The sequence below is a fragment of the Cervus elaphus genome, chromosome 12 (assembly GCF_910594005.1).
Source record: "Cervus elaphus chromosome 12, mCerEla1.1, whole genome shotgun sequence".
In the NCBI taxonomy this organism is placed as follows: domain Eukaryota; kingdom Metazoa; phylum Chordata; class Mammalia; order Artiodactyla; family Cervidae; genus Cervus; species Cervus elaphus.
The window spans coordinates 47,020,233-47,035,614 of record NC_057826.1 but is presented as its reverse complement, the minus strand read 5'-3'; the positions used below and the strand labels follow the sequence as shown (position 1 = coordinate 47,035,614).

The 15,382-nt window shown below is 38.0% G+C and overlaps 1 protein-coding gene across 3 annotated transcripts in view; it reads right to left on the bottom strand.

Moving 5' to 3' along the window:
• Positions 1-15,382, bottom strand: part of LOC122705907 (40S ribosomal protein S10-like) — a 50,101-nt gene that overhangs the window by 30,106 nt on the left and 4,613 nt on the right. For 2 of the 3 annotated variants that reach the window (XR_006344190.1, XM_043921184.1), the window contains one exon: positions 3,273-3,304. Coding sequence is in view for 1 of the 3 variants with exons in the window: in XM_043921184.1 (XP_043777119.1) it covers positions 3,273-3,290 (18 nt within the window). In the remaining 2 variants the exon portion in view is untranslated. Of the gene's footprint in view, positions 1-3,272; positions 3,305-8,512; positions 8,774-15,382 lie in introns of those variants that run through there. The other variant, XR_006344192.1, reaches the window with a different exon arrangement.

Below are 15,382 nucleotides of genomic sequence, written 5' to 3'. Positions count from 1 at the left end.
ATTTCTGCTTTATTGACTATGCCAAAGCCTTTGACTGTGTGGATCACAATAAACTGTGGAAAATTCTGAAAGAGATGGGCATACCAGACCACCTGACCTGCCTCTTGAGAAACCTGTATGCAGATCAGGAAGCAACAGTTAGAACTGGACATGGAACAACAGACTGGCTCCAGATAGGAAAAGGAGTACGTCAAGGCTGTATATTGTCACCCTGCTTATTTGACTTATATGCAGAGTACATCAGGAGAAACGCTGGGCTGGAAGAAGCACAAGCTGGAATCAAGATTGCTGGGGGAAATATCAATAACCTCAGATATGCAGATGACACCACCCTTATGGCAGAAAGTGAAGAAGAACTAAAGAGCCTCTTGATGAAAGTGAAAGAAGAGAGTGAAAATGTTGGCTTAAAGCTGAATATTCATGATCAAAGATCAAAGCTCAGCATCAAAGATCATGACATCCAGTCCCATCACTTCATGGAAAATAGATGGAAAAACAGTGGAAATAGTGGCTGACTTTATTTTTTGGGGCTCCAAAATCACTGCAGATGGTGATTGAGCCATGAAATTAAAAGATGCATACTCCTTGGAAGGAAAGTTATGACCAACCTAGACAGCATATTAAAAAGCAGAGACATTACTTTGTCAACAAAGATCCATCTAGTCGAGGCTACGATTTTTCCAGTAGTCATGTATGGATGTGAGAGTTGGACTATAAAGAAAGCTGAGCGCTGAAGGATTGATGCTTTTGAACTGTGGTGTTGGAGAAGACTCTTGAGAGTCCCTTGGGCTGCAAGGAGATCCAACCAGTCCATCCTAAAGGAGATGAGCCCTGGGTGTTCATTGGAAGGAGTGATGTTGAAGCTGAAACTCCAATACGTTGGCCACCTGATGCGAAGAGCTGACCCATTTGAAAAGACCCTGATGCTGGGAAAGATTGAGGGCAGGAGGAGAAGTGGACGACAGAGGATGAGATGGTTGGATGGCATCACTGACTCAATGGACATGGGTTTGGGTAGACTCCAGGAGTTCGTGATGGACAGGGAGGCCTGGCGTGCTGTGGTTCACGGGGTCACAAAGAGTCAGACACGACTGAGTGACTGAACGGAACTGAACAGACTATTGCAATCCCTGTCAAAATACCAATGGCATTTTTCACGGAACTGGAACAAATAATTCTAAAATATGTATGAAACCACAAAGGAGTTTGAATTTCAAAAGCAATTTTAAGAAAGAACATGTTCATGGATATGGGGACTCCATTGGGTAAAGATGTTGACTACTTCAAAATTAGTTCACTGACTCAATACAGTCATTGTCAAGTTCCCATCAAAATTTTCTTTGGAAATTCATTAAGGAATTCTAAAATTTATATGGGCTTCCCAAGTGACTCAGTTGGTAAAGAATCTGCCTGCAATGTGGGAGATCTGGGTTCAATCCCTGGGTTGGAAAGATCCCCTGGAGAAGGGAAAAGCTATCCATTCCAAAATTTTATATGGAAATGCAAACAACTTATAAAAGCCAAAAATCAGAAAGAAAAATTGTTGGAAGATTTACAAAATCAGATGTCAAGACTTAGCATAAACCAATGATATTTAAGAGCATGTGATACTGGTCCAGTGATTGATAGACAGTAAAACAGAAGAGAGAGTCTGGAAATAGCTATGCCTACACAGTAACCTGATATACAACAAAGGTGCTACTGCAATTTTGTGGTAATGAGATTTTATTTTCAAAAACTGATGCTGAAGCAATTGGATAATTCATATGCAAGAGACTTTAACCTTATTCTACACCATTTACAAAACTTAATTCTGATTGGATTATAGCCTAATATGAAAGTAAATAAATAACTTTCTAGAAGAAGGGTTAGTAAATTTTTCCTGTGAAAGACAAGATAATCAATATTTTCATCTTTGTGGGCCACACGGTCTCTTTTGGAACTACTCAACTCTGTTGTTATAGCATAAAGTAGTCATAGAGAATACATAAATAAATTGGAATGGCTGTGTTCCAGTTAAAATTTATTTACAAAAACAGGTGGCAGGCCACATGAGCCATAATCTGCTGATCCTTATTCCTGAAGATAACATAGAAGAATAATACCATGACCTTGAGATAGGCAGTTATTTCTTAAATAAGACCCAAAAAAACCATGAACAATAAAAGACTTATAAATCTGAAATTCTATTTATCAAAGTACACCATCAAGACAGTGAATCAATAAGACATGGACTAAGAGAAGATATTTGTGATACATATGCATATATATATATATATGCATGTATATATAAACATATCATAGATGTAGCATATATATCCAAAAAATATATCTGCAATATATAAAGAATGTCAACAAATTAAAAAGAAAAAGATATAACAACTCAATGGAGAAAAACAGCTCAAACAAAATGAGAAAAAACTTGAGCAGGAATTTTACAAAAGAGGCTATCAGTATGGACGTAAGTACATGAAAATATATTCCATATGATTAGTTATCAGGGAAATGCAAATTCAAAAACACCATGTAATATCAGTATACACTTATTGAAATGGCTAAAATGAAAATAACTGACAATATGAAGTGGTAGCCAGAATATGGAGCAACTAGAACTGGAACTTCCATATACACTAACAAAAATGTAAATTGAAAAAAAAAAAAAAAATGTAAATTGTTACAACCACCTTGAATCACTCTACTAAAACCTCCTCTATGACCCAGGTGTTTCAGTGCTAGGTATATGAGAGAAATGCATGAATACTGCAGATGTGTATAAGGTTGGCCATAGCAGTTTTCTTCCTAATAGCTGGAAATAACTTGAATGTCTATCAGGGGAGGATGGATACCTAAATTGTGGTATATTCAAACAGTGGGATACTACAAGCAATAAAAAAGAACTGATAACATGGATTAGTATAGTAGACATGATATGTAACAAAAAAAAGCCAGACACAAAATTGGAGTAAACTGTATGATTCTACTTCTATGAACTTCTGGAACAGATTAAATAATCTGTGGTGGTGGGTACAATAGAGGAGCACAATGGAGTGTCCTGGGGAGAAGAAATAGTCTACATCTTGATCTGGGCAGTGGCTACATAAGTAATACACGTGTTAACATTCATCGGGCTATATATACTTTTGATTTTGCACTTTAGTCTCCGAATGTTAAAACTCAAAAAAAACTTTAATAAAACAGAAAAATTTACATGAATATATTTTCACTGAAAGATTCAAACAACACTGAAATAGAGACTAAGCCATTAGCCTTACCTGTTTCCTGTCCCTCATTCTTGCTGTCCTCCCTAAAAAGAAAAATCCATTAAGTGATCCTACTTTCAAATTATTTTTAATGCATTTACATGCACATATATGTGTAATATTTAAAAATTCATGCTTTATAATAATTTTATTTTTAGCCTAAAAATTCATCTCTCAGCCCTTTCTGTTGAATACAGATCAGTTTCACTTTAGCAGCTGGATAGTATTCTATTGTATCAATGTAACATAATTGAGTAATTTCCCTACTAGCAGATATACAAATTATTTCTAATTTTTCATTATTTGAAACAATGCTGCAACAAACTTTCTTAAAATTTCCTGGTGCAAACAAACAAATATTTTTTGTGCATTATGAACAATTAATTTTATTTGGCTAAAACAGCAGAAACAAAACTGTTGAGAAAATTGTAGAGTAAAAATTTTGGTAAATTCTGCTAAATTGCTTTCTAAGAAAGCCTTACAAATTACATTCTGACCAACTATATATGAAAATACCTATTTCCACACATCTTTATAAACACTAGATATTATCAATCTCTTAAAAAGTTGCCGGTTCTAAGGGGAAAAAATGCAGTTCATTGTTATTTTAAATTATTTTTATTCATTATTTAAATTTCTTCTGATTGAAGTGGTTATTTAGATTCTTGGCACATGTCTTTATTATGTTGTTTATATTTTTTCTTATCAATTTTGGAGTGTTCCTTATTAAATGTAATAATACATATTTTGAAAATATTTCCTCCTTGTTTGTTACTTATTTCTTTTTTTATTACATAGCAATAGCCAGGACTATCAAAACAATACTGAAAAAACTTTAGTGGGAAATCTTGTAATATTTTATTAGGTATGATCTTGTAGCTCAGATGGTAAAAGAACCTGCCTGCAATGCAGGAGACCCAGGTTTGATTCCTGCACTGGGAAGATCCCCTGGAGAAGGGAATGTCAACCCCCTCCAGTATTTTTCCCTGGAGGATTCCATGGACAGAGAAGCTTGGCAGGCTATAGTCCATGGGGCTCCAAAGAGTCAGACATGACTGAGCGACTAACACATACACATATATTGTGTATGCAGATATCTTTCATTAAAACAAAGAAGTTTCTTTCTACTTCAGGTTTGCAAAAGTCATTTTCTTTCTAATCAAAAATAGATGACAAATTGTATCAAATGCTTTTTGCATCTCTTAAGATACTTATATCACTTTATTTTGAATGTAATGATTTGCATTAATATATTCTGAATTTCGAAGCAGTCTTGAATACCTTAGATAAATCCTTCTTAGTTATGACATTTAGAAAATACATTTCTGGATTCATTCTACTAATACTTAAGATACCTAAATATGTGTTCATTAAGTGAATGTATGCTTTTTTGGTCAGTTTTCAATTTCAGGCCATGTCAGCTCCAGTGTAAATGGGTTAGAAAACTTTTTACTTTTTTCAAGGCTTTGGATTGCTAAAATCAGTATAGCATGTTCCTTACTTGTAGAACCTTCTTTGTTTGGTGTCCTTTTATGAGAGAGCTTTGAATTCCTTCTCAGTGCTCTCAGTGTTTGTATTGTTGCTTGTTGTTTTAAGATGAACATTTCTTCATGGGTCAATTTTGGTGATTTCTGTTTTCCAGAAACTTTTTTAGTCTAGATTTTTCTGATTTATCATCTTAAATTTAGAATTTATCTCAGACTTTTTAAGAATCTATTCTATACTTATAATGTCCCTTCTCATTTCAAATGTTGATAATTCTTTTTTTTTTTTAACCTTGATTAGACATACTAGGCTTTTTATATTTTTGGTTCTTTCCAGTTTTATTAAAATTTACTCATTTCATTCATGTCTTTTTTTTCCTTTAGTAATAAATGTTTACATTTTTCTCCCTTTAGCTTCTTGAGCTATATGTATGATTTGCTTCTGTTCACTCTTTTCTTATTTTCCAATGTATGCATCCAAGGCTATATATTTTCTCTGAGTATGTATAGATTTTGAATTGTATTGATCTCATCGTTCTTCTTGTTGTAGTGGTTAAATACACTGGCTCCAGACTGTATTATTTAGGTTCAAACCCCAACTCTATCATCTATGTGCCCTTGGGCAGGTTAGGGCAGGTTATTTAACAGAGTTCTGTGTTTCAGTTCCTCATCTGCGAAAAGAGATGATAATGGAATCAACTTCTCAGGATTATTGCGATAATAAAATGAGACAATCCAAGTAGATCACTCAGCACAAAACTGGTTGTATGTTCATGTTAAATAAATTTTGGTATCATTATTTTTAACTAATCAATAACTTCGTTTTACATTTCTTTTCACTATAGTTATTCTAAGTTAAAGATGTGGGTTTTTATTTCCAAGTTATAAAAATTGTATTCTTTTGTTTACTAATTTCAAATTTTATTGCAGTGTGATCAAAGAATGTGAACTGAATGATTTCTTATCTAGGAATTTAACATTTTCCTTGTGTTTTAGAAGGTAGCTAATGTTGCATGTGTGTTTGAAGAGATTATGCATTCACCATTATAGCATACAAAGTCCTTTACACCTATTCAGTCAAGTTCCTTTATTGTGTTATTCAAATCCTCACTACTCTTGCTTACATTTTTCCTACCTCATTGTCAGTTTTTGAGTTGAAGTCTTCCAAAATAGTTGTGTATTTTTCATTCCTATATGTATTTCTATCAGCTTTTACTTCATATATTATGTTATAAACATGACTTTTGGTGTTATATTGTTAGGTTTGTAAAGGTTCATTATTCATCGGCCTTCTTATGGAATTGTATCTTTTGTCAACAGAAATGTTCTTTATCTTGTCAAATCCTCTTTACATTAAATTCTTTTTTTTTTTGTCTGACATTAAAATGTTCAGTTCAGTTCAGTTCAGTCGCTCAGTCATGTCCGACTCTTTACCACACTTGTTATCCATTTTTAGTTACTTGGCTTATTTATCTTTTTATGCTCTTTTATTTTCAAACTTCTTTTTAGATGTAATTCTTCTAAATATCTTATGACTAGACATGTTACTATTTTACAAAATTTGAAAATTTCTGTCTTTGCTTAGGAAATTATATCCATTTGTCATATATTTTGATTACTGGTGATTTTTCCTGCCATCTGGTTGTGTGTGTTTTACACACTTTCAGAACTTCCCTCTTATCTCTTCCATCGTACCTTGTCTCTGCCATCTTTATGTTGTCTTCATCCAAAACATTAGTGGCCTGCAGGCCAAATTTGTCCTGCTTTCTGTTTTGTAAATAAAGTTTTATTGGAACAAAACAGGCTCATTCAATCACATATTATCTATGACTGTTTTCACACTGCAAAGCTGAGCAGTTGAGTCAGAGCCTGTATGGACCACAAAGCTGAAAATATTTACTCTCTGGCCTTTTACAGAAAAAGTCTGCCAGCATCTAGTCTAGGTTTTAATTTTATGTTATTAATTTTAAATATATAGCATAATTAGGCAAGTTAACTAGTTTCTTTCTTCTTCACTGTTTCTTTAATATCTTCATCTTACTTGGATTCATTCAGCTCAGTTAAGTCACTCAGTCGTGTCCGACTCTTTGCAACCCCATGAACCACAGCACGTCAGGCCTTCCTGTCCATCACCAACTCCCAGAGTCCACCCAAACCCATGTCCATTGAGTCGGTGATGCCATCCAACCATCTCATCCTCTGTTGTCCCCTTCTCCTCCTGCCCTCAATCTTTCCCAGCATCAGGGTCTTTTCAAATGAGTCAGCTCTTCACATCAGGTGGCCAAAGCATTGGAGTTTCAGCTTCAAAATCAGGCCTACCAATGAACACCCAGGACTGATGTCCTTTAGGATGGACTGGTTGGATCTCCTTGCAGTCCAAAGGACTCTCAAGAGTTTTCTCCAATGCCACAGTTGGAGAAGAGCATCAATTCTTCGGCTCTCAGCTTTCCTTATAGTTCAACTCTCACATCCATACACGACCACTGGAAAAACCATAGCCTTGACTAGACAGACCTTTGTTGATAAAGTAATGTCTCTGCTTTTTAATATGCTGTCTAGGTTGGTCATAACTTTCCTTCCAAGGAGTAAGCATCTTTTAATTTCATGGCTACAATCACCATCTGCAGTGATTTTAGAGCCCAGAAAAATAAAGTCAGCCACTATTTCCACTGTTTCTCCATCTATTTGCCATGAAGTGATGGGACCGGGTGCCATGATCTTAGTTTTCTGAATGTTGAGCTTTAAGCCAACTTTTTCACTCTCCTCTTTCACTTTCATCAAGAGGCTCTTTAGTTCTTCTTCACTTTCTACCATAAGGGTGGTGTCATCTGCATATCTGAGGTTATTGATATTTCTCCTGGCAATTTTGATTCCAGCTTGTGCTTCCTCCATCCCAGCATTTCTCATGATGTACTCTGCATATAAGTCAAATAAGCAGGGTGACAATATACAGCCTTGACGTACTCCTTTTCCTATTTGGAACCAATCTGTTGTTCATGTCCAGTTCGAACTGTTGCTTCCTGACCTGCATACAGGTTTCTCAAGAGGCAGGTCAGGTGGTCTGGTATGCCCATCTCTTTCAGAATTTTCCACTTTATTTTATTTAGTTTATTGTGATCCACACAGTCAAAGGCTTTGGCATAGTCAATAAAGCAGAAATAGATGTTTTCCTGGAACTCTCTTGCTTTTTCTATGATCCAGCAGATGTTGTCAATTTGATCTCTTGTTCCTCTACCTTTTCTTTTTTTTTATTGTAGTGGTTTTTGACATACATTGACATGATCTTCTTCCTCTACCTTTTCTAAAACCAGCTCAAACATCTGAAAGTTCACGGTTCACATAGCTGAAGACTGGCTTGGAGAATTTTGAGCATCACTTTACTAGCATGTGAGATGAGTGCAATTGTGCAGTTGGATTCATTGCAATGTGCAATGTGTGAGATGAGTGCAACTGTGCAATTGGATTCACTACTTGTTTTATTAAACTTCATTCAATAGCCAGTTATTCTTTCAAGAAATTTCTATTGGTGATACACATCTGCTGAGTTTTCTTATTTTGAAAATCTTGTTCTTAATCTCTAAGATCACTATTTGCTTCCTTTCCACTAATGTAATAACATCCTAATCTCTTTGAAGATAATTGTTATAATACTTATAAGTATGTATTTTACTTATATTTTTCTGAAAGTTATAAGATGAAATTTATAAAACGAATGTCTACGTATCTTTTCATTTATCTTTCCACAGGTATTTTTTCAGTATTTAGTGAATTTGATACATGTACAAACTTGTATTATAATTATATCTTGCATTGATTATTCTTGTACTTCGTAAATGAAAATTCTTGTTAGAGCTCTACTTTCACTTAATGTGAGTTGACTCTGGTGATTATAGGAGAAGAGAAGGACATTCTGCTGGATAGAGTGATTTCAGAGTGAGGGGTCTTCCCACCCCTTCTGCAGTCCATTGCTATTGTTCTGTCTTCAGCTCCCAGGACACAGGGACTCACTGCTTTAATCTGTGGACAGTCCTAAGCAGGAAAAGGGAAGGAGATCAGCAGTCCAGCTGCCACAGATGCGGTGTCTCCATTCACTGCTCTAATCATTACCCCAGCACCCTCCACTCACTGAATCTGCTCTCTTTGAAATAGGAGCATCCCTGAAATTGCTTCTATTCCTGTAGTAGTTTTAGGCTTAGGAGTGTTTGAGGTTCAGGTGCTCTAGTTTATTTCTCCAAGGCCTGGTGTTATCGTTGGTTAGTTGCTAAGTCGTGCCCAACTCTTTTGTGATCCCATGGACTGTACTCCACTAGGCCCCTCTGTTTGTGGAATTTCCCAGGAAAGAATATTAGAGAGGGTTGCCATTTCCTCCTCCAGGGGATCTTCCCGACCCAGGGATCGAACTCAGGTCTCCTACATTGTAGGCAGATTCTTTACCCGCTGAGCCATCGGGAAGCCCGCCAAGGCCTGATACCATCTCCTAAGATTTTCTCATACATTGATAACACTTTTTTTTTGTCCCAGAACCTGTTACCAGTTATTGCACACCCCTCTTCCCCTCTCCCCTCTTTCTCAGTCATTTCTGTCATTTCATAAGATTTTGTAGAGGTAAATTTCCTTCAGTCTGATGTCTTGATTTAATGTTCATGTACAGGATTTTAAAACTAACTCTTCTAAAACACCATTAAATATAATTGCTTTGTAGGTGGTGACATGATATTATCATTTTTAAAATTTCAAAACCTTTAAAAATATACTCAGAAAGAGTATTTGTGACACAGAAAGAGCAAGGAAGCCCTACTCCAACAGCATCTGAGGGGATTTGAAATGAGAAAAGGATGTTCACCAACTGTAATGAAAAGGGGTACTTAGTCTCCAGTCTCATGCCTTTAAAAATAGATTGGGTGGTCCATTCAACTAAAAAGTCTTCCTTCACGGGGGTAGGAGGCAATGGTTACTGCAAAGCTCTAATCACTTAGCCACGTTTTCTGCCTGATAACAAATGACACATTAGGCAGCGATCTGACATCTGTGACATTTGACTAACAAGCTCATCCCGCTGTGGAATTCTACCCTTATCCTGCCACATCTTGATCCCTGCCTGCCAAGCTGTTGATTTCAGAGTACACCATGAGCTAACTCGAACAGTTTTCAGTCCTGATTTAAGGGTCTCTTCCTAGAACCACTGGAAAGCATAAACCCTGATACACCCTCCCCCAGTCACTCACACATATTATCTGGGCTCTTAAGTCCTTCGGTAGACTAGCTGGTCTCATTGGGCTTTCTTTCAGGACCTCAGAAGGAGCAGATGTGTTTGAAAATCCTATTAATACTCTTGAGATTTCTCAGTTGATTACTAACACCTTCCTCTCTTTCTCCATTTCCAGCCCTGGGTTCATTTGCAGGGGTTACTGTCAGACACCATTGCACACTCTCAGAGCTCTCTGAGACAGCACTAGGTGAATCTCTAAATTTTCTCTGCTTGGAATAGGCAAAAACTTTTTTCCTTGCCATCAATGGTATCTATCTCACTATCAGTTGTGCACCAATTTCAACCTGGCAGGGACTGAATGTCCTTCCATGTTCTGATCAAGGAATCTCCTGTGGCAACTGCCACAGGTATACTGTGGCTTTAGATGACTAAGACCTGTGATTTATCAGATTTTCAAGTGGTGGCACAAGGTCCCTAGGCTGCTGCTGCTGCTAAGTCACTTCAGTCGTGTCCGACTCTGTGTGACCCCATAGACGTCAGCCCACCAGGCTCCCCCGCCCCTGGGATTCTCCAGGCAAGAACACTGGAGTGGGATGCCGTTGCCTTCTCCCCCCTAGGCTGCTACCCCTTTTGATTTTCAGGACTCCTGCTATCGTTAAGGCCCTTGTCCTCTACCATCATCTTATGGCTTCCCTTCCCTTCTCCACCTCCTCAGAAATAAAATACACAGAAATTCACATTTATGTGGCTCTTGCTAAGTATAAAACATTGTGCTACGTATTTTCACAATTATTTTTCAGAAAACCTTCAGCATAACTATGAGGAGTCCTTATATAGTCCTTATAGTTATAGCCCTTAATAAAGGAGTCCTTATTTCCCCATTTCTACCATTTCGAAGCTGAGGCTCAGAGCGTTGTGAGGGACTTATCTGGGAGTACAAAAGTAGCAAGGGGTAGGGCTGGGATCTGGGTCCTGGCTTCTCAGCCTGGAAGCCCAAGGGATCACCCTGAGAATCAGCCTCAAGCCTGGCCCACCCAAGCACATGGATCTGAATTCAGATAAGAAACTAGAGGATAAAGGGAGAATGTAGCTGACTCTTTCCCCTAAAAGGAACAGGGCTGGCCAAGGTACCTTTAAAACTGGAGAATCATAGCACCAGATGTCTAGCTGAACAGACAAAATTTGGCTGCCTGGGAAATTTTTGTGTAGAGTCATGGAGACATGAATTTTAAGTATGAATTAACTAAATTCTTAGTACCTGCACTCTTATTACGGATAAGCTTTTGAGTTTTCTTAGCCCATTCTGCTTTTTCTGACATTCTGCCTTTTTTTCCCCCCTTGGCCTAAACAAAAGGAGCTCTCCCTAATTCAAAATTCAACAAATGTTTATTATTTGGCTACTTTATGATAGGGTCTATTCTTTATGTAGGAGATACAGAGAATAAAAACACACATCTTGACTATATATACTGGGAGCCAGAGGTGGGAAGGGTAGGTACAAAAAATTGACAAGTAAATCTACAATTACCACATAATGAGGTAGTATCTGTGATGTAAGGCTGTGGAAGGTCCTAAAGGAACACAAAAAGGGACAGTTAACTCAACCTGGTGCAGGTGAGATGAAGAATGGATAAGCTAAGATTTCCAAGAGGATGCAATTCTTGACACAAGATTGAGCCCTTGAGATGGTCAGGACTACAACTGCATGTGTAAAACTCTTTTGGAAAAGAGAGATTCACACCAAAATAAGACAGCAATGGAAACCTTCTCTTGGGGATCTGAGGAGATAAATCATTTGCTAGAACTACATTGGAACCTGAATAAACTTTATAGTTTCCTAGCTCTCTTCAAGTTACTATGAGGTCACTTATAAGTCTGCTCCTGGGTTTCTGGGCAGTTATTCTGAATTTCCCCAAGGCCTGGCCAATAACCTGCTCTTTCTCATGTGTGCCCTTACTCTGGAGCTCCATCAAAAAATCTCCTTAGTTTCTGGACTTTCCTGGTGGTCCAGCAGTTAAGACTCCACATTTCTAATGCAGGGTGTGAGGGTTTGATCTCTGGTCGGGGAACCCACATGCTGTGCGGTATGGCCAAAAATAAAAATCTCCTCATTTCTATCCACCCCTGGGCCTGTTGCTCTTACCATGACTAAGCAATTATCTTATCTTCAGAAAGCCTTTTTGACTTATCTACTCAAAGTTGCTTCTTACTTATTGCCTCTACTGGTTGCTATTGTCTAATGATTCCTGAGGTTTGCCTCTCTTGTCTTTTTGTGTACTTTTTTTTAACCACCAACTGCCTAACCTTCTCCCTTAGTCATACTTATGTTCTCCAAGAAAGGAATCAATTTGTTAATTAATTACTAACCTCTTCCTTGGGCAAAGATCTTATATTTAGCCAGTTCACAGGTCACTGTCCAATCAGGGGACTGGTTGCCCTTATGTTGGATGCTTAGCCCTGTTCCAATCAGGGACCCAGAGTTACAAGTCACAAGGATGGAGGCTTACACTGACTGAGCTCCTTAGAGGGTTATAGAAGGCAGGAACCCGAGGCTTTGGTCAATTCAGGAGAATGATGCTAACAGATAACATTAGAGGCACTATAAATAGGAAAAACAAAAAGATTAAAAAAAAACATACTAACATCAAACCACAATTCTTCCTTAGCACAACATCAGATAATGGAAGGGGAGGAGGATAAAGAAAAAGAAAAAGTTCCTGGTAATACATATATTTATATACAAAAACAAGGAAAAAAGGATAGAAAATAAATATACCCAAGGGAAGAATATAGGTTGGCCTACTTCATAGGAAATGATCTTTCCTGAGGTTCAAAGACTTCTCTCTTCTCAGATACATGAGGGATGACATAAAGAGTGTAGTGAATGTGACTGTTAGTTTTAAGTGTCAACTTGACTATGCGAATGTTCCAGTTATTCAATTAAAAAGCTAACCTCGGTGTTGCTGTGAAGGAATTCTGTTAGATGTGGTTAACATCTACAATCATTTGACTTTAAGTAAAGGAGGTTATCCTTGATATTCTGGGTGGGCTCCATCTAATCAAGTGAAAGGCCTTAAGAGCAAAACTAAGATTTTTCCTAAGGAAGAAGAAATCCCACCTGTGAAACTGTAGTGCCTATTCCTGCCCAGGAGTTTCTGGCCTGTTAGCCTGCTAGCCTGCCTTACAGAGTCTAAACCTGTTAGCTCCCACAATCATGCCAGTCAATTCCTTTGTATTATGTAATAAAATAATTACAATAAATATTATGATAAGTATATGATGATAATATTATAAGAAATTTATAATATAATCTACTGTTTGTTCTTTGATACAACTCTGCCTTATTCAGTGAGGACGGAAGAAGACATTTGGAAATTTGACACTCAGCACAACCTTTATCATCAGCTCTTCACTCAACTGAGGCCTCCCTGATGGCTCAGTGGTAAAGAACCCACCTGTCAACGCAGGAGACGCAGGTTTGATCCCTGGGTAAGGAAGATACTCTGGAGGAGGAAATGGCAACCCACTCCAGTATTCTTGCCTGGAGAATTCCATGGACAGAGGAGCCTGGCAGGCTACAGTCCACAGGGTCGCAAAGTTGGACACATTGAGCATGCACACAGACACACACACATTCACTCCAATTAGGCCAGTCTCCTGTTTATCTCTTCATAGCGATTCTCCTTTTCCTGCTCTGTTCACATTGCTTTTCCTTCTGACTTGCCGCCACTCTGTCTCCCACGTTCATAAACTCCTTTCCTTTCCTTACACTCCAGCTCTGTCAGAAGCCCTCCATAAAGTCACCTCCTTTTACTTTAGCTCCATTTGCTCTTTTCTTTCTCTTAATTCCCTTAGCAGATGTTAGTTGTGCCATTCACTGTGATTCTTGACCTTACTCTCTCAACACTGTTTTGTATGTTGTATTCACTGCTAGTTAGGCATAAATCTGTAAGAACAAATTTGATTGTGCAAGAAATGTTATGCTTCTTTATTGTGCTTAAATCAAAGTAAATTCACCTCAGATTTAAGTGATTCCAGCCTTAATTCTGCTTAAGTAGAAGGAAATCCAATCCCAGTTATTACCAGGCTTCCCTCCCTTCTTCCCGAGGAATTCACCAGAGTCTGGAAGATTTCTGTTGAGCCAGAAAATGGGGGAAGATGGACTTTGACATCTTCACTGTTCAGGGATGAATGGTCCCCAGAAGCCAGACAACAGCTCTGCTCATGGACTGAGTAGCAGTGGCAGGGGGATCCAGTCTTCTTGGGGTCACCATGCATCTATCTGATGTTTGGCTAGCTCTTGGGGTCCTTCAAGGAAACAAGGCTGGTATCCTCACTACTGAAACCCTGACTTTGACTCTTTTCCAGTTTGGGAAATGTTTTCTTTTGCAACAATTCCACCTACGCACAACCCCTCCTTCCCTCTTTCTCTTTCCTCCTTTCCCTCTCTCCCCCAGATGTCCCTACCCCTTGAATCCCCTGGCAAAATCCCTTTGGGAGCAAGAAACCTGGAGGGCAAATCACTGGGCACAACTTCAGGGATACCACTGATGGTGCATTCTAAGGAGCTGTGTCCAGGCGGCTTCAATGACAATGCGAGCGCTGCCTCCTGGAGTTGTCTAAGAGAGAATTCCTGTCAACTTCCTTCTGCCTAGAAACACAAACTCCCTAGAAGCCTGTTTGGAATGGAGGGGAGGGAAAATATAAGAACATAAACCAAATTAACAGCTCAATAAATTAGCCTGTCACACACTTGTTTTTTTGTTTGTCCCCTGTATTTTCACTTGGTGTTTAAAAATATGTGTGGGCTGACATGTGTTCCAATTAGATTATGAACTTCCTGAAGATTAGAACAATATTGTATTTACCAATTGTTTTAAAATTTTTCTCAGTGTAATAATTAGTATATGAGGAGAACATAAGTGTGTCTTGAACCGCAGAACGATGAGTCTGTGGATTACTGACTAGGCTCCACCGGTTCAAACTGCACCAGGGCTGACCTCCTCGTTGAAGGGCTGCCTCCAGCGTCTTTTCACCGTCACTTTTAGGGTTAGGTAAATATGCTTTTACTTTACCGGCTTCTGTTCACAGCTGCTGCTGGCCTGAATTTCCAAGATATCACATTTCTACTTGGGACCTTTCTGGCCCCAAGTAAAAGTAAACATTTCTTTTAAAATTCAGACAGATGATACTAACTTGAACCTTCTTTCACATCAAGAGAATTCAGGTCACAACATAAACATGTCTATGGTAACAACAATGGAGAATTTCTAAATGAAATCAAAGCAGTACCTGGTATGCATTTTCATAATACCTTTCACTTGAAGAGCCAAGTACATTAGGAGAACTTTATCTCAATAATCCTTAGAGATAAGTAAAGGGACCTGACAGAATGACTTGTATAGATAGGGTAACATAACTAGGTTGTT